This window comes from Bos mutus, chromosome 4 (genome assembly GCF_027580195.1).
Source record: "Bos mutus isolate GX-2022 chromosome 4, NWIPB_WYAK_1.1, whole genome shotgun sequence".
Classification (NCBI taxonomy): Eukaryota; Metazoa; Chordata; class Mammalia; order Artiodactyla; family Bovidae; genus Bos; species Bos mutus.
In genome coordinates, this window is record NC_091620.1 from 108,665,728 (window position 1) to 108,685,235 (window position 19,508).

The 19,508-nt window shown below is 40.7% G+C and overlaps 2 protein-coding genes across 5 annotated transcripts in view; one reads left to right on the forward strand and one right to left on the reverse strand.

The window, feature by feature from the left end:
- Positions 1-546: 546 nt before the first annotated feature.
- On the reverse strand, positions 547-6,845 carry RBM48 (RNA binding motif protein 48). Of its 2 annotated transcripts, XM_005906276.2 has the most exons (5): positions 6,693-6,845; positions 5,987-6,177; positions 4,343-4,488; positions 2,472-3,025; positions 547-874 (listed from the first exon to the last, which is right to left on the reverse strand). In XM_005906276.2, the coding sequence occupies exons 1-5, from the start codon at positions 6,801-6,803 to the stop codon at positions 788-790; spliced, it is 1,089 nt and encodes a 362-aa protein (XP_005906338.1). In that variant the 5' UTR covers positions 6,804-6,845; the 3' UTR covers positions 547-787. The 2 variants fall into 2 exon arrangements, with proteins under 2 accessions (XP_005906338.1, XP_070225963.1); XM_070369862.1 differs by lacking the exon at positions 5,987-6,177 and having other exon boundaries at positions 6,693-6,817.
- A 170-nt stretch (positions 6,846-7,015) lies between these two features.
- The window catches only part of PEX1 (peroxisomal biogenesis factor 1), an 81,478-nt gene continuing 68,985 nt past the window's right edge, over positions 7,016-19,508 (forward strand). Inside the window, exons 1-3 of one of the 3 annotated variants that reach the window (XM_070369859.1) lie at positions 7,016-7,287; positions 14,277-14,420; positions 16,696-16,779. In XM_070369859.1, coding sequence (XP_070225960.1) covers positions 7,162-7,287; positions 14,277-14,420; positions 16,696-16,779 — 354 coding nt within the window. In that variant the 5' untranslated portion in view covers positions 7,016-7,161. The remainder of the gene's footprint in view (positions 7,288-14,276; positions 14,421-16,695; positions 16,780-19,508) is intronic. The other 2 variants (XM_070369858.1, XM_070369860.1) reach the window with 2 other exon arrangements.

Consider the following 19,508-nt stretch of genomic DNA (forward strand, 5'->3'; position numbering starts at 1 on the left):
TGCCTCAGACGAAGTAAATTATCTTTGAAGTTAACTAAAGCATATATGCTTCTCATTTCAGCTTTGTGCTAACAGTTTATTAACTTTTTTGCTTTACAGAGTTGTCTTGATTTTGAAGCCCTGGCATTCCAACATATCCTGACTTCTAGTTTTTGAATGTTACTCACCCAAAATTATTAAAATCAGAAACAGATCCTGGTCGCCTGTCTTTATATTGTAAAGTACCTATAGTTGCTTCAATTGGTTTACATATAGTGATTGCAACATGAGAAATAATGTTGTAATGAATGATTTCTATAATATTAAGTATGGATCAAAATAACATCAATTGATATAATAAGTAATGATAAACTAATTAATTTGTTAAGTTAAGCCAACAACCTTAGATCTTGGAGCAAATGTTGTGAATTAGCCATTCACAATCCTCTTTTCTCCTGCTTCCTCAAAAACAAATAGAAAACCTAAACATCTGACATTCTACACTCTTCTGTTAGGAACAGCAGTGGGCCCAATTCCAGCCAATAGGATGTAACCAAAGTCACGGAGTGGAGGATCTGGAAAAGTTTTATTTTTTTTAAAGGGACATAATTGGTTGGCATGTTCTTTGTTCATGATAAACTAATTTTAAAAGATGAAACTAAATTAGACAAGTAGCTTGAATGAAACTACAAAGAAGAGAGTGCATTAAAAAAAAAAAATACCAGCAGTAAAAATCTCTTCAAGAATCCAAATGACAGCCTAAAAATAAAAAGTAGTCCTTTAAAAACATTAATTTACTGCAGGCAATTTATATCCTTCTTCTTTGTTTTAAAGGACGACTTCTATGCACGTCTTCCACTTTGTCCTCTGGAGGCTTTGGTACAGATGAAATTACCTAGTTTTAAAGAGAACCACCAACAGTTTAATTTTTATAGTAGAAGAGTAATAAACTATTAGAAGAGGTAAGATGTAAACCCAGGAGTTTAATCCTTGCCATCACCACACTTAAGGCAGTCAGCCCAGGTTCAAGGTGCAGCCTACAGTCTAGGCACAGAGCAAAGTTTTCTGTCCAAATACTGATGGGAGTAAAATTTTTAAAGCCAAGAAAAATTTTGAGGGGAGAAAAGTAAATGTATGCTCTACTTTAACATTCCTTTATAGAGCTGTTATTTTCTGAAGTCACTTGTAATTTTATGAATACAGAAAGATACCCTGGTTTTGTGTAACTTGAAACACGATAATGTTTGATATATTCAGAGACAAGGAGGGTCCAGCCAGGATGGTGGAAGAAAAATGTAGAGAAATAAGCAAAAATGCTAGAATCCTCAATTTCTCAAGGAAAAATGAAACCAAATACATCAGAACAAAGTAGACAATCTAAGTTAAAGGACATACAACAGTCTTCACTTAAAATGGAAAATTTCTAGAATCTGACATAACTGTATTTAGTATTTTCCTTCTACAATTTCTAAATCCAGGATGTGGACCTGACTTTTTCTTGAACACAGTCGGCTCCGGTAAGGTGTGTCCGTGTGTCAGTCTACCACACCCGCAGGCTGGGCGCCAGCACGAGCGAAAACAATGCTACAGAAGTTTAAGCGTAAAAACTGGGTCCCTCAGTTTTTATTATAAAATAATTCCTCATCCTTAACTGGGTATAACTTTGATGTTAAGAAAAGGTACATAAAATAATCTCCCTTAGCCTTTCTTACTCACATTTGTGAAATATATGTACCACTATGTGAGAAGCATTTTCTGAACCTGAGTTCAAGTACAAGAGAATGGTCTTTCTCCTTCAGATGATTTCTAAAGACTTGCCCCATAGTAAGGTATCTTTCAAAAGCTATCTCAAATGTTAACTTTTATCTGTGCTTAGAAAATGGAAAATGATAATGTAAATAACATTAAAAAACTACTACTTAAGGAGGACAATTTATCAATAGGTCTAGTCTACTTAAGAAATATGAAATTAAAATGCAGACCTTCAGGCCTAATCTTTAGAAATCTCACCTTCTTCTATGATTATCAAAGAAGCAAAATAAGCATTTGAATTTTTAAATTTATAATTGTGAACTTGAGAAATAAATTATAATAATTTCCCCTCAATGCAGTAGTTCTCCACGTTGGCTCATATTACAACTATCTGGAGAGGGATAGTTTTGTTTAAAAAGGGAGGGCCTGGGCTCCATTCTCATAGACTGATCTGACTGAAACTACTGCTTTTATATTTTCTACCTAGAGTAACATAAAATATACTTAAAGAAAGGATTAAAGGTATCAAAACAAATACATATCTGTAAGTCAAATTCAGTTACTTCAACACAGAATTGTAGGAAAATACATCTAAAAATTAAAAATGGAAAAAAAAGAATGACAATACTAAAAAAAAAAAACGATGACAATACTGAAGTTCCTACAAATAATTCTCCACTTAGCTGTTAGTCCTTATAACCAAACTGTCTCTTAAAAGTTTCTTTTTTAAACGATCTTACCTCTTTAAGTTTATTCCGAATTAAATTTGCTGTTGTATTCAAGGAGTCATCATGCATGTCCACTTTAGGGATGTCTGGTAACTGGGGGCCAATCATAACCTCCTTGCTACTTGTGCATGCTTCAGCAAGAGTCTCACGCTTGCAGTCATCTTCTCTTCTCCTTTTCCGCTCCTGCAGCTGTGTTGTCCTAGGCATAAACCTGTCAACTGCCTCTGAAGGAGTGAGAGCCTTCTGTGTGCCAGGGCGGGCCAGTGAATTTTGTAACGTTTTCATCTGCATTTTCTGCAGAGAGTCACAGTGGTCACAACGCCCCAGTGTTTCATCAAAGTTTCTACCATCCTGAGAGGAGTTTGATGGTCTGTCTACACGTTCTCCTGATGAACATTTACACTTGGGGGAGAAATAACACAAAGGCAACTCAGAAGAATAAGGAAGACAAAGATCTGAGTTCCCAGTAGAAGTGTTCAGAGAGGCTGCAGGAAATCCAGATGTCTTTGAATGGAAGGCCCCTCTAAAATCTTTTGCATCTTTATGCTTCTTTGTCATGTAATGATCTGTATGTTACAATTTAAAAGGCAGGGAAAGGGAAACAGAAATGGTTCATTTACTGTTTTCACCATGTAGAAACATGTAACTTTAAAAAGAAACATTAAGATGTTAATGAATGCTACCCTAAAAAATTTATTCTTGAACAAGTACTGTATTTACATGGTTTAAAAGCTAAAAAGGGTATCTGTCCAGTCTTCTCCCTCCCACTTAGCCCTCTTGTTCTCCTATAATACCCACTTCTCTGTATCTCTCTGCTTTCCAGTTAACTCTACATCTTAGGGAGTTTTTCCATGTCATTACACAGAAAACGTTTTATATCTTCAAAGTATTTTTACTATTTGAACGTATTGTGCTTAGTTTGTGTTTGTAGTTTTTAAAGGAAACAATATGCTGGGTCCATAGTTTATCATTTCTTTTGCCACACGGACAGGTTTTTCCTGGAGCCAGTTCTTTACACATTTACACAGATTATAGTTCAGTGCCTATGAATGACCAAAGGCTCCCAACAGCTCTTGCCAAAGTTTCAGGTAAGTTTCCCACGTCTCTCCTCACACTGCCAGGTGCCCCTTACCCAACCAGCCAGAAACTCATCATTTTCAACAGCTTTTTAGACACTGTCTTTTTAACCAAAGGGTGAAAATGTGGTAATTTGAGCCTCTAGAATTATTCGGATTTCAGACCACACACACTATCATAGTCCAGTGCTGACTCCTCTAGTTCTACAATCCATGAACTAGATCCTATGACTCCATTCTGTGCACTGGGATTTTGTGTCCAGGGCAACTTGATTAGAAACATGGGGCATCTGGCCAGCTCGTGTTGATCAACAGTGGAATTTCCCCACTGTTTTCAGTTTTAGATTCACAGTTCAAACTGGTCTGCACATCCGAAGCTGTTTCTCACTGTCTTGTGGTCAAAGCCTTAATTCCTCAGCATGGACACAGGCCTTTCAGGATTCACTTACTGTCCCCTTTTCTAATCTCAGATTCACACATAAGCTACTGTGCTGCAGTTATCATATATTACTCACAGTTCCTGAAAATGCATGATGCTCATTTATTCCTCTGGCCCATCTTTCCATCTGTTCCTCTCCCTCTCCCATTCTCAGTAATGTCTACTTTCCCTTCAGAACTCAGCCACCTTTCTCATCCTGCAGGAATCTTCCATGAAATAACATCTATCCCTTCCCAGGCCAGATTACATAACATTCTGTAAAGAAAAAACTTCATAGCTTATACTCACTAGACTGGGAAAACTCTAGGAGGATAAACTCAGCAAAACGCCTGACACATAGGAGGTGTTTAGTAGTAGGCTTTACATACCTTTATTTTTAGTCATTCTTGCTACATAAGCATTCCTCTCTCGTAATTTTTTTCTGGTTTCTTCAACTGTTTCAAATTCTGGAGCATAGCACACATGAAGCAACCCACCAAAGAAACTCTGCTCATCCATTTTTCTCTTGGCTATCCTAAACAGAAATTCACAATATCATGGTTTACTTAGGGTGAAAGCTTAACTAGTATACAATGCTTTGATCTAAAAAGCAAAGTCCAGATTTTGTTGTGTACATAAATCCTATGTCTTGGGAGTTAAGATGCTCTGCACGTGAATGGTATTGACCCTACTGATCCACTGCATATTCTTTCAGAGCCTTTCTTCCCCTCTCCCAAGAGTCTTCATAGGTTTTAAGCTAAGTTTTCCAAAAATATCCAGACTCCTTTTAACCAACATAGGATTCAGCTGGTTGGCCTGAGGTACACAATCTGTGGTCATGAAATAGAGATTCTGTGTTAAAAGGCCCTCAAGAATTAGCTCATGCCCAGCTTAGCCTTTTTAGCACAATGTGTTCCTATAATGGGGTTCAAAGATAAGAAGTTAATAAAAATATTACAATTATTAATAATGGAGGAGACACAAATATGTAACAGTAAACGAGAAAAGGAGAGGATTGTATTCATTTAATGTATACTTACTAAACATCTATGACTGGCCAGGAATTACTACAAAATTAAGTACTTCTGTGTCCAGGGAAAATGGTAAGAAATACTCACTGAGATTTTACCATGTGCCAGGCAGTGGCCTAAATGCTTAAATGCTTCACTTGAAATCACGCTTCTCAACATCCCTATGATGACTCTGAGGCATGGGGAGATCATTTGTCCAAGCTCACCTTGGTTTGTGGAGCCAGGATTCAAATCCACATGTCACACTGTCTGGCTCATCGTAAAAGGGGTGTGGGAGATGCAAAAGCTTCATGGAATGAATGCACAATAAGAAAATATGCTTCCCTAACCATGAGGAGCTGGCAAGTTGGTTAGGGCAGTGAGATTACATATAAGAGCAACTGGAGAACAATACATGACCCATATACCCCAGTACTATTTGTAGCACAGAAACTGTGAATTGTAACAGCCAGGGAAGGATGGGTTTGAAGCATATTAGTGACAAGAATATAAGATAAGGCATTTCATATTTCCCTTATTACAGCAGAGGATTTATGCTATAGAGAAGAAAAAAAAGATGGGGTCAATTCAAGCTCATGTTGTTTACTGCATTCTGAACAGGAGGCATCACATCTGCTAAGCCCTCTACGTGGATTATCTCATTTCATCCTCATCCAACTTCAGTAAGTAGACCCTTTTTTACCATACACATTTTATAGAACAGGAAAACAGGTTTAATGGGATTAAATAACTTGTCCAAGGTCATGATGTTAGTAAGCAGTGGAACCTGAAAACTTAGTCCAAACCCAGTTTTTACTCTACCACACTACAAGACAGAAAATGGTTAAGCATGGAGATGACCCGATGGACAGACTTTTGATAAAGCTAACACTTACATTAAGAATATTGGGAAAAAATTAAAAGCCATGTTAGATTACTGGGTAATTCATGAAAGAATAAGGGAGGCCAAAATGATAGCAATGGGAACAGAGGAAATGAGACACTGCTTAACTTGCATATTACCTTGCGCTTTGTAAATTGAGAAATTTAATAAGATAAACTTCTGTAAAGTCTTCTGCTGGGTATTCATCTAGAGCATTATACTGTTCAATTGTACCATATAAAGCAAATCGCTCAACTAATTCCTTCATTGCTCCCACTGCAGGAACTCCTTGTATTAATAAGTACCAAGACTCCAAATTGATTGTATATACCTAAAAGAGATGCAGACACATTAAATGTATTTCACAAACAAGCCTAAGACAAGCTGTTACTATTTAAAAAAAAAAAAAAAAAGGACTGAAAACAAGAACTACTCTGTTCAGGTCTGCAGAAAAGTTGTTTTTTTTTTTTTTTTCCCCTCTCTTTGTAGAAACAATAATTCACCCTACATGTGAGGGCTTCGAGCTAAAGCACATAATAGACTACCTCCAATCGACATGTCTTCAGAAGCTGCCTCGGTAAATGTTACAGGAAAGAGTTAAATATTCACTACTGTAAACCCGGAAGATACGACTAAAACACATACCCCGTTTTCAGGGAGCTCCAACAGTTGACCAAAGAGGCCGCGAGAGTATCTGCTACCTGAGTACCGGCGTTCCTCACACTCATCTCCAGCAAATGGGTGTGACCGCAGCCTTTCAAGACTTTATTTACATTAACTAGGCGTGTGAAGCTACAGCTCACATAAAGCTACCGACGACAACGAATGAAACCAAAATCACTTTACCTTCACAGCGCGAGGCCGTCGGCCCTCCCGATACTTGGCTCTCGAGTCACACACAGCCCTTTGGACGTGGTGATCCAATACGCCCCCAATTTGCCCTCCACTCGACGCCATCTTGCCGGCTTTGGCCCTCGCAGAGACGACAACATCCGCCTGTTGCCCTCCTGATTATCCAATCAGAGAGAGGGATGGGTCAAGGCGCGCCGAGATTGGCTGAAGGAGCGACAGGGTTGGCCATCGTTTCCTGTGAGCAAGTAGGCGGCGAGCGAGCTGCCGCCCTCCAGCGGCGCGGCGGAGAGGCCCGGCGAGCCGGAGTGGACTTGCTTGACGCCCCCGATACCGAGGCGCGACGGGCGCGAGGGGCGGGACCTGGGGGCGGAGCCGATCAAGCGTATCTGGCCCGCACGCCCTCGGCCCGCAGTTAGCCCGGTCCGCTGGGGTGGGCCTCCGGCGGGGCCCTGGCTTGCGGAGGATGTGGGGCAGCGGTCGGCTGGCGGGTTCTGGTGGCGGGGCGGCCGTGACCGTGGCCTTCACCAACGCGCGCGACTGCTTCCTTCACTTGCCGCGGCGCCTAGTGGCCCAGCTGCACTTGCTCCAGGTAACGCGCCCGCCCCACGGACTCCCCAGCCCGGACTCGGGACTCCTAGGGGGCCGTCTGCGGTCGCCCAGGACCCGGGCCTTTTCGGGACGCAGCGGCCGCTCGGGTGTCTCCCGACGGCGGGACGCGGGCTGCTCTCCCCGCGCCGCCGACCTGTTCAGCAGCCAGAACGTGGGCCGCTCTGGAGCAGGACCGGTCCGGGCGGTCTTTGCAGCCCTACCATGTCGGGTGCAGCCCCGGGCCTTTGCGTTAACTTGCCGTACGTATTCCAGGTCTTTACTCGGTGAAACTGGGCTTTCAAACGTTCTGATAATTCTATCTCTGAATTCAGCTATTCCTCACTCCAGGTTGGAAAAGCTCTGGAGAAGTCGGGTTTGTCTTTGCGGGTTGTGTTTTGTTTCGATCGTAAAAAATGTTTTTCCTGCCAGTGATTTCCAGGTGCGCCTGCCTGACTGTGGCCCAAGAGTCCCTGTAAATTAATAGAGACTGAGCTGCGAGAGAGATTAATAAGATGAAGGTTCTCGCTGCGTCTCCGCTGCTCAGAATACCGCCGAGGTGTGCCCGGAACGTGCAGTGGGATTATGCATACTTGGACTTCTGCAGCTAGTTGCCCTCTGGACATTGTGATTGTGGTTGTTCATAGTTCTAACCACATCCCTAGTTTCGTAATTATAAAATAGAGGCACCTGGTCTACCAGTTTGAGTGTGCTATGAGGACAAAAAGATACTTGAAATCTTTGAAAATCCTGTATGCATAGAACCCATTACGGGCTGATCCTTGCAGGAAATATTTAGGAGTTTGCAAAAATTTTAAATATACCACCTCTCCATTTTAGCTACTTCCCTTTAACCACTCTTCTAGATTGTTTTCCCCCAGTCTTTCAAAGCATGTTAATTTCAGTGGATCCTGCCATTATTGCTTTTACTATAGAGAGTCTCTTGGAGCTTCCCAGGTGACAGCTGTAAAGAATCCTCTGGCTAAGGTAGGGGATGTAAGAGACGCCGGTTCGATTCCTGGGTGGGGAAGATCCCCTGAAGGAGAAAATGGCAACCCAGTCCAGTAGTCTTGCCTGGAGAATTCCAGGAACAGAGGAACCTGGCGGGCTACAGTCGGTGGAGTGGCAAAGAGTCACTGAGCATCTGAGCAGCAGACAGTCTCTAGGCTCTAATGAGCTATCCCTCATGGCAGGAGATAAGTTAGTTTTGTCACCAAGCCCTAGGTAGATCCTGCCGCCCCTGTGCTCTCAGTCAGCTCTGATGGAAATTTAAATCATCACCTCAGGAGTTTATTGGAAACACTCCTCACCTGGTGAGTTTATAGGAGTGCTTCCTTATAGTAACTAATTTGCTCCTAGAATGTGGGTGCTGTATGAGGTTTAACGGTCTTCATCTTTGTTTTAAATTTTAAGCCTTTGATAAGTATTTGCAAGAATTAATTCATGGATATCTTTTTGAAACTTAAACTCCCTTAGCCTTGGAACAAACTTGTTTCTGTCTAGCCTGTGTCAGAAGACTAGGCCAACTCTTCTCCCTAATTATAAAAGTACTACATGTTATGTAGAAAATTTGGGAAGCATGGAAAACTATAAACAAGAGAATAAAAGGTACCCATAACTCCCAAACCTAGAGATAACAAACGTTAACAGTTTGGATCAAATCTTCCAGTTTTGTTTCAAATCTTTGTTTTATTTCAAATCTCTATTTTTAACAGAAATCAAGGCCTGCACACACTGGTAGTTTTGTATACTGATGTTTTCTTACAGTCTTATGAGTGTTTTATTTTATTAAAAGGTAATTGTCATTTTTTTTTTTTTAAGTTGCTCAGTTGTGTCCAACTCTTTGCCACACCATGGATTATGGAGTCCATGGAATTCTCCAGGCCAGAATACTGGAGTAGGGTAGCTCATCCCTTCTCCAGGGGATCTTCCCAACCCAGGGATCAAACCCAGGTCTCCTGCATTGCAGGCGGATTCTTTACCAGCTGAACCACCAGGGACGTTGATTAATTTTAGGTTGATTAGTGTTCTGTCATAAGTTTGCCATAATTTAATTGTTCACTGGTTGAACGTTTATATTGTATTCAATTTTTAGACATTAAAAATGATACTATAATTATATTTTAAGAAAAAGTTAAAAGTAACATATCTTTGTGTAATATATAATAAAACATTGTTTTATCTTCTGGTTAAAATAGGCTTTCAGAAATTATTGAGTTAGAAAGCATAATTTTTAAATTGTTTATTTATTTTTGGCTGTGCTGGGACTTCATTGCTGCCCGTGGGCTTTCTCTAGTTGTGGCGTGCAAGGGCTACTCTGTGTGGTTCGAGGACTTGGCATCTAGGTGGCTTCTCTCCTCTCCTGTGGAGTACAGGCTCCGGGGCACGTGGGCCTAGCTGCCCCACAGCACCTGGGTCTACCCAGACCAGGGAGGGAGCCTGTGTCCCCTGCATTGGCAGGTGGATTCTTAACTACTGGACCACCAGGGAAGCCCCCATGAGTAATTATTAAGGCAGAAAGGCATGAATTAGGAGTTAATAGGTTGAATTATTTTACATCTGCTGAAGCATTGAATATATAATACAGATGATACTGTAAAGGAAAAAAAGTTAGAATGATTTTCTGAACTGTATCAGACTTACCTTTTTTTTTCCCCCTTTCAGTTTTATTGAGATATAATTGACATACAGCTCTGTGTACGTTTCTTTTCTAATATTTATTTCTTTATTTGGTCCTGCTGGGTCTTTAGTTACTGCTCTCATGACCTTTGATCTTTGTTGCGTCTTGCAGGATCTTGTTCCCCAACCAGGAATCAGACCCGGGCCCCTGTATTGGCGTGCAGGGTCTTAGCCACCTGACCACCGGGGAAGTCTCCCTGTGTCAGTTCAAAGTGTACAGCACGTAATGATTTGACTTGCATCATGAAATGATTATCAAAATGTTTAGTGAACATCCGTCATCTCCTATAGATACAAAATTATAAAAAGGAAAAAAAATGTTTTCCTTTGTGATGAGAACTCAGCGTTTACTTCCAACCACTTTCGTGTATTAATGCAGCAGTGGTAGTTGTATTTACTGTGTTGCTAAACGCTTTAAAAATAGACATTTTGGTGTTTTGATGGACTGCTGAATCTGAATCTTGGGGTGAGTGGGCTTCAGGCATCTGTAGTTTTATTAAAAAAGTATCTTAAGGCTTCTTGGATGCACCGAGTCAAGACCCACTACTCCAGAATCATACAATGTTCACAGTCAAAGAGACCATCTATATCTAGGTCATGTCTGTGCTTTAACGTGTAAGGAAATCAGCCAGTACATTTCCATGCAGTTAATTTGCCCTCGTCTAAAACTCACCTGGCTTCCCAGGTGGCTCAGTGGTAAAGAATCTGCCTGCCAGTTCAGGAGACGCGGGTTCAATCCCTGGGTCAGAAAGATCCCCTGGAGAAGGAAATGACAACCCACTCCAGTATTCTTGCCTGGAACATCCCATGGACAGAGGACCCTGGCAGATTCCGTCCATGGGGTCTCAACAGAGTTGGACATGACTGAGCGACTGAACAACAATAACTCACCTACCTCTCCCATGCTCACCTTCTCACTGTTTCCTCCATAACCCAGCTCCTTCCCATCTCTGTACTCTTCCTCAAGCTATTCTTCCCGAAAACATTTTTCTGCATCTGACGCTACTAAAAACAGCATAATCCTACCTCCCCCATGTAGTTTCAGATTCTCTCCTGCCCATATTTGTCTCCTTTTCAGAACTTCACTGCTGTGTTTGTATGGTAACAGCTCACTTGTTATACTCTGTTCTGTGTTTCAAATATTATCTTATTGTCCAAGTCCGTGTTTCAAGACTCGGTACCCAGAGTATGCTTTAACTCAGGATTTCTTAACCTTGGCACTATTGACATTTTGGGCTGGAAAATTTGCTGTTGTGGGGCTCTGTCCTGGGTAGTGTAGTGTAGAATATTATTTAACAGCAACTTGGCCTCTGCCCAACTAGAGCCAGCAACACCCCTCCTCCCCGTCGTGACCCAGAGTGTCTCAAGACATAGCTGAATGTCTCCTGGGGCACAGTTACCCTCAGCTGAGAACCACTACTGGAACTCAGTTACTTTGTCTGCACTGCTGAAGCAGGGGAGTGGATTCAAATCCACACTGAGTGCAACCAAATGAACCTAAATAGCACTCCAAAAATAACCAGGTACAGTTTTGAATTTCTTTTGTGTTAGCCAGGGATGAGCCAGGCCTGGGACCTGGCTGAACTAAGGCATTGCAGCCTGTGGTTTTACCCAGCAGTTCCCTTCAAGTGATACTGATACCATGGGTTTGGGCAAAACTAGATGGTCAGTCCAGAGAAGGCGATGTCACCCAACTCCAGTACTCTTGCCTGGAAAATCCCATGGATGGAGGAGCCTGGTAGGATGCAGTCCATGGGGTCGCTAAGTTGGACACGACTGAGCGACTTCACTTTCACTTTTCACTTTCATGCATTGGAGAAGGAAATGGCAACCCACTCCAGTATTCTTGCCTGGAGAATCCCAGGGACGGGGGAGCCTGGTGGGCTGCTGTCTTTGGGGTCGCACAGAGTCGGACACAACTGAAGCGACTTAGCAGCAGGAACAGTGGATGGTCGGTCATTTGTTAATTTGATTGAACTTCTGGAAAAGGGGCTCCTTTCTTTACAGTGTGTCCTTTTCTTCCCTCTTCCTGAGTGCCCAGGAGCTCTGTGGTCCAAGTGAAAGATTTTTGACATAAAAATGGACTCAGAACATTAGTCCGCAAAGTTTACTAAATGCAGCTGAACATATGGATCTGCTTACCACTTTAAAAAAAATATATATATATATATGTTGATTTGGCGGCATCGGGTCTCAGTGGTGGCACGTGGGATCTTGCTTGGGTCACGCAGGATCTTCACAGTGGTGCACTGACTCTCTAGTTGTGACGTGTTGGCTCAGAGCACAAGGGCTCAGTAGTTGGGGCTGCGGGCTTAGTTGGCGTCTTGGTTCCCTAACCAGGGATCAAACCCGTGTTCCCTGCATTGCAAGGCAGATTCTTAACCACAGGTAAGTCCCTGGTGACTACCTTTTGACCAAAGGAATAAGTGAAGTATTTTTCATATTTCACAAAGTTGATTTTTCCCTTTTCCAGGGAGTTGGTGAGTTGTTGTTTTTGGTTTTTTTTTTTCAATATTGCAGGGCATGTTTCCTTATTTAACGTCTGTGATTTTAAAAGTTTCTTCATATGAAGTAGGAGAATTGATCTGGATTAAAAGTCACTGACTCTGATATCCCAGACTCTCATCCTCTCAGCTCATGTAGTAACAGCTGACCCAGTAACTGAAGACTTGACTCCAGATCTGGGGCTCTTTCTGCCATATCACACTGTTCTCAGTGGAAAGATTTTGTCAGCCAGACAGGTTGGACTCTCCTGTGGAGAATTGCGAGAAAAATTACACAACTAAGTGATAAACGATGATTTCTTATAAACAAAGTTTTAATAAGTTTAAAGTACCTTATATTGCCTTGGAAGTGGCCCCAACATTCTTTGAAATTTCTCCTACTAAAAGACATACAATAAGCAGTCCATAGCTAGTTTTGAGAGAATAAAATTTGATGTAAATAAATGAATTTAATAATTTAAACTTAATAAATTTATTTTGATTTAAGTGAATTTAATAGGTGGCAGTAGTGGTAAAGAACCCACCTGCCAGTGTAGGAGATGTAAGAGACAAAGGTTTGATCCCTGGGTCGGGAAGATACCCTGGAGGAAGGCATGGCCACTCCAGTATTCTTGCCTGGAAAATTCCACGGACAGAAGAGCCTGGCAGGCTACAGTCCGTGGGGCTGTGAAGAGCTGGACACGACTGAAGCAACTTAGCACAGCACAACAGTACTAAAACTTCCTGAGATGTTAAGTGTTAATGGCTATTAGTGAAGCCCTTACTTTTTATTAAAAATGATCTATATATGAAAATACTTACAATAACAAGGATAAGTGGGGGAAAAGGAGACTAAATCATAACTGTAATACAACAGTTAACTTGTGCGTAGAAAAAAGGGTTAGCCAGGAAAGACCAAATCATGTCACATGGTTGATAATTCACATGGGAAGATCAGTAATTCCTTTTATATATTTTCCAAGGTTTATGTACTTTCTAATATTTCTGTAATAAGTTTGTAATTTTTTTAATCATAGAAAATGGCTTTTAATCCTTAGACGTACACTTACATATTTTATATAATTGCTATTAATAATTTATATAATTGATATTAATGAGAATAAATTTTATACTTTGCTTTTTTGACTTATAAATATGTTTCCATAGTTCAAGGCTTAAAATTACTTAAGCTGAATAATATAAAATTTCTACAATGCATAAAAGAAGCTATTAACAGTAATCTCAGGAACAGGAATCAGCCCTCACATTTTATGTCTTTATACTTTCTGTGCTTTTACCATGTGCTTTTATTACTCATCTAATAAATAAATGCTAACGCTTTTTATTGATTACGTGTTTCTACTTATTTACCTATTCTTTACTAAAGTAGTAAATTTATAGCTTGTTTCCATATTGCTAGACATATAAAGATAGCCCTGAGTTTTCATAATTACAGAAAATACTGCAGGGATATGTTCTGGTGTGGTTTTTTCTTTGACTCATTAATCCTAAATAAGTCAAAGGCTATCTCAGTTTGCTGGCTCCCTGCTGCTGTTGCCGCTATGAACTCTGGAGTGGCTGAATCAGTTTATCCTGCCATTAAGGATATACAGGTATTGGTTTCACCCATAGTATCGTCACATTAGGAACTGGAAATGATTACAGCTTTAAATGCTGTGATGAAGGTGGTCACAGAGAGCTATCAGCTATCTATAGAACTCTTTTTGTACATGTGCATTGCAGTTGTAGTTTATCTTTTCTGTGAATCCAGAGAAGCGTATAAAAACTTTCAAAACCTTTCTCCCCCATTTCTTATTTCTTGAATAAATAGAATCAAGCTATAGAAGTAGCCTGGGGTCACCAGCCTGCATTCTTGAGCTGGGTGGAAGGCAGACATTTTAGTGATGAAGGTGAAAATGTGGCTGAAATTAACAGACAAGTTGGTCAGAAACTTGGACTCTCAAATGGGGCACAGGTAAGCACAAACTGTGATGACAGTGACTTTTTAAAATGTTATATAGCAAAAGAAGTAAAAGTTCAGATGTATGTCTTAGGGAGGTAAGATGACACCTAACTTGTGAGCTACTGCAACCAGCATAAGATATCCAAGTTATGTATACTACCTGTCACGTGCTCTGTTAAGTCAGCGTCTAATAGTCTCCCATGCTCACTAGCTGATTTTCTAGTCTACCTTTTATTGTACTCAGTTTCCAGGTTCCTGAATTTGTTCAGTTATTCTTTATGAATTATTCAGTTTTACTTACTATGCTTAAATTGTAAACTCCAAAGCTTAAGGACTCATGTCTGTCTCCACTTTATCATATTCACCAGTTTATGTTTTTAAATATTTTAAATTGCAGAAGTAACACATATTCAGTACAAATATTTTACAATCGAAAGTAAAAAATGTTTTTCCCTTTCTCTAACCCCAGCCTCGGAATGAGTGTGTACTGTGGGGTCTCACTAGACCGTTAGGAGTTAAAGAAGGAGATCATACATATTTTCTGCAATTTTCCCCCCACAAACTGTATCAGAGATCCTTTCCATATGTTAAGATAATATGCATTGAGCATCTCTGTATATGTATGAAATGAAAAACTTTTTTTCTGGTGGGGGGGGCCACAGTGGAGCACGTGGGACCTTAGTTTCTCTACCAGGGGTCAGATGTGTGGCACCTGCAGTGCAAGCATGGAGCCCTAACCACTGGACTGCCAGGGAATTCCCAGAAATGAAATAGATTTTCAAAACTGAATCGCCAAGTCTAGGGTGCCACACATATACAAATTTGATAGATGGGGCTAAATTGCTTTCTATTACCAGTTTCTCATGAGGCTTCCCAGGTGGCGCTAGTGGTAAAGAACCCACCTGCCAATGCAGGAGACTCCGGTTCAGTCCGTGGGCCCAGAAGATCCCCTGGAGGAGGGCATGGCACCCCACTCCAGTATTCTTGACTGGAAAATCCCATGGACAGAGGAGCCTAGCGGCTATACTGTCCATAGGGTCGCACAGAGTCGGACATGACTGAAGCGATTTAGCATTCACATACCAGTTTCTCAAAATAAGTTTTAACTTATTTTGAACACAGGTTAGTTTTGTTCGCGTGCATTTCTGATAATAAGCCACTGATGAGAAATCCATTGGCCTAGCAGTAGTCTCTTGCTTACCTTAAATTTTTGCTGGAATCTTCAAACTTTAGCACCAGAGTAGCCTTACAAATCACTGACTTTGCTGCCTTGTTCTACAAACCTAGGGAAATGGACTGTTTTGCCCAGGTTTCCATAGCAAGTTATGGAAATAACTAACAATTCTGCTCTCTGTGTACATGGCACTTCTCTTTGGGAAATATCCGAACCCTGAACAGTCCTGCTTGTTTTTAATTCCCATCTGCTCTAAAGTGAATTTGCTGTCTAATTTGCTGCACGTTCCCTGTATGGACTGCAGCGGCTCCACTAAGGCGCTGTGCCCCCGTCATTGATGGGGGCAGGAAGTGGACTGGCTTGACCAGACACCAGCTTCTCGCTTTATGCCTCCTCAGAGTCCCGCCTTTCGAGTGGTGTATGTGGGAGGCGCCGAGGGCAACAACTGGGGAGCGGGCAAGACGCTCGGGGAAATTCTGCTCCAACCCACAAAAGAGAGAGGGAGCATTTACTCCTCGGGGGCTCTTACTCCTCTAATCCCCAGAAATGCCCATAGAAGTGGAAAGAAAGTGAGTGGATTCCAGATTCCTGAGAGACACTAACCTTCCTGTGTCTCTGTAGACTGGAGTGACAGAGTATTTATTTCACTATATTTTAGCTGTGAATGATTATACTTCTGAATAATTCTAAATGATTGGTTCTGATCTCTATTTCAGTGTGTGACTAACTTTTCCAGAAGCACCATGGCTTGAAGTTTGTTGCGGAACATCTAGAAACAATAGTATTTATATACTAGATCAAGCCTTGACTTGATGACATCATTGTTTTTCTTCTATTTTTTAACTTACATTTTTTTCTTTAAATGGTTATGTTTATATTATTTTTTAAAACGTGTAGTGTGCTAGGATGTATTTCCCTTTATTTTATAGTTGTGAAATTTTTTTTCTAAAATGCTGAGTATATCAGCACCTACCTAAGAAGAGCTTGATAAATATTTGTCAAATAAAGGACTACACACACACGTGACTACAGAGCTAAAAGAGAGAAGTTCCTATTTTCCAGGGATATTAAAAAGTCTTTTAATGGTAGTTTTATCCTTTAATTTTTTTCCAGGTGTTTCTCAAGCCTTGTTCCCATGTGGTGTCTTGTCAGCAAGTTGAGGTGGAACCCCTGTCAGCAGATGATTGGGAGATACTGGTAAAGAAAACAAAATGAGCACTATCCAAGTTTAAGGTCAAACTGCTTCAAAATATCAGTGTCTTGTATGTTTTTTTGGAGTATAGTTGTTTACAGTGCTGTGCTAATTTCTGCTGTGCAGCAAAGTAACTCAATGATGCACATGTATACATTTCTTTTTGTTCCCGTCCCTTATGATTTACCCCTAGGAGATTGGATACAGTCCCCCGTGCCGAACAGTAGGGCCTTGCTGTTTATCCATTCTGTACGTAATTTGCATCTGTTAGTCCCAGATCCCCAGTCCTTCCCTTGCCCTCCACTGCCCCTTGAGCAACCACAGGTCTTTTCTGTCTGTGAGTCTGTTTTTGTTTAGTACATATGTTCATTTTGTGCCATATTTTAGATTCCACGTGTAAATGATATCGTATGGTGTTTGTCTTTCTCTTCCCGATTTACTTCACTTCGTATCCCATAGCTAGTTGCATCCATGTTGCTGCACATGGCATTGTTTTGTTCTTTTTTACAAAAGAATGAAAGTATCCTGCTGTATATGCACACCGCATCTTTATCCATCCATCAGTTGATGGGCATTCAGCTTGTCTCCATATCTTGCCCGTTGTGAACGGTGCTGCTCTGAACATAGGGGTGCGTGTATCTTTTTGGATTATAGTTTTGTCTGGATATATACCCAGGAGTGGGATTGCTAGATCATATAGTAGTTCTATTTCTAGATTTCTGGGGAAACTCCATACTGTCTTGTTGGCTGCACCAACTTAGGTTCCTCCCAACAGTGTAGGGCGGTTTCCTTTTCTCCACACCCTCTCCAGTGCTTGTTACTTGTAGACTTTTTAATGATGGCCATTCTGACTGGGGTGAAGTGATACCTCATTGTAGTTTTGGTTTTGGTTTCTCTAATAATTAGTAATGTTGAACATCTTTTCGTGTACCTACTGGCCATCTGTATGTCTTTTTTGGAGAAATGTCTACTTAGGTCTTCTGCTTTTTTTTTTTTTGATTGGCTGTTTTCTTGAATTACATGAGAAGTTTATATATTTTTGAGATTAAGCCCTTGTCAGTTATATCATTTTGCAAATATTTTCTCCCATTCCTTAGGTTGTCTTTTTATCCTTTTTTTTTTTTCCCTGTGCAAAAGTTTGTAAGTTTGATTAGGTCCCATTTGTTTATTTTGTTTTTATTTCTGTTGCCTTGGGAGACTGATCTAATAAAACATTGGCACAGTTTATGTTAGAGAATGCTTTGCTTGTATTCTCTTCTAGGAGTTGCATGATGTCATATTTTGTGTTTAGGTCTTTAAGCCATTTTGAGTTTATCTCTGTGCATGATGTGAGGGTGTGTTCTAACTTCACTGATTCACACGCAGCTGTCTAACTGTCCTAGCACCACTTGCTGAAGAGACTTTCTCCCATTTGATTTTCCTATATTCTTGTTGAAGATGAATGGATTAATGGACCATAGGTGTGTGGGTTTATATCTTGGCTGTCCATTCTGTTCCACTGATCCACATGTCAGGTTTTGTACCAACACGCATTGTTTTGTTTATGGTAGTATTGTCTGAAATCTGGGAGACTTACACCTTCTGCTTTGTTTTTTTCCCTCAGGATTGCTGTGGCACTTCTGGGTCTTTATGGTTCCATATAAATTTTTGGATTATTTGTTCCAGTTCTGTGAAAAATGTCATGGGTAATTTGGTACGGATTCCGTGAAGTTTGTAGATTGTTTTGGGTGGTATTGCCATTTAACAATATTAATTCTTCCAGTCCAAGAGCATGGGATGGCTTTCCATATCTTTGAATTCTCTTTAATTTCCTATATTAATACTTTATAGTTCTCCGCGTCTAAGTCTTTCACCTCCTTGGTCAGGTTTATTCCTAGGTATTTTATTTTGGTCCAAGTTTAAAAGTATTGTTTTCTTACATTTCCTTTCTGATACTTCACTGTTAATATAAAACAAATGCAACTGATTTTTTTTTATCTTTAATTTATTCATTTCTTGACCACAACTATAACAATGCTGAGTTTTTCATATTTCCAAAGTAATGCTTCATCCATTGCCATGTTATCGTATTCCAAATTACTAAGTAAGGTAGAACTTGATTTTTGAGTGTTAATCCTGTATGCTGCTACTTTGCTGAGTTCATTCATTAGATCTAGTAGTTTTTGTATGGAGACCTTAGGGTGTTCTGTATATAGTATCATGTCATCCGCACCAGGGCTTCCCTGGTGATAAAGTATCCGCATGCAGTGCAGGAGACACAGGAGACTAGGGTTCGATCCCTGGGTCAGAAAGATCCCCTGGAGGAGGACAAGGCAACCCACTCCTGTATTCTTGCCTGGAGAATCCCATGACCAGAGGAGCCTGGAGGGCTACAGTCCCTGGGGTCACAAAGAGCTGGACACAACTGAGTGACTGAGTAGGGATGCATTTACATATAGTGACAATTCAACCTCTTCCCTTCCAATCTGAATACCTTTTATTTCTTTTTCTGTCTGAGTGCTGTGGCTAGGACTTCCAATATTATGGTGAAGAAAAGCAGTGAGTGGGCATCCTTGTTTTGTTCTGGATTTTAGCAGGAATGCTTTTGGCTTTTTACCGTTCAGGGTTACATTGGCTGTGGGTTTGTTGTAAAAGGCTTTTATTATATTGAGATATGTTCTCTCAGTACCCTCTTTTGAAAGAGTTTTTATCACGTTGTTGCTGTTCAGTCGTGAAGTCCTGTCTGACTCTTTGC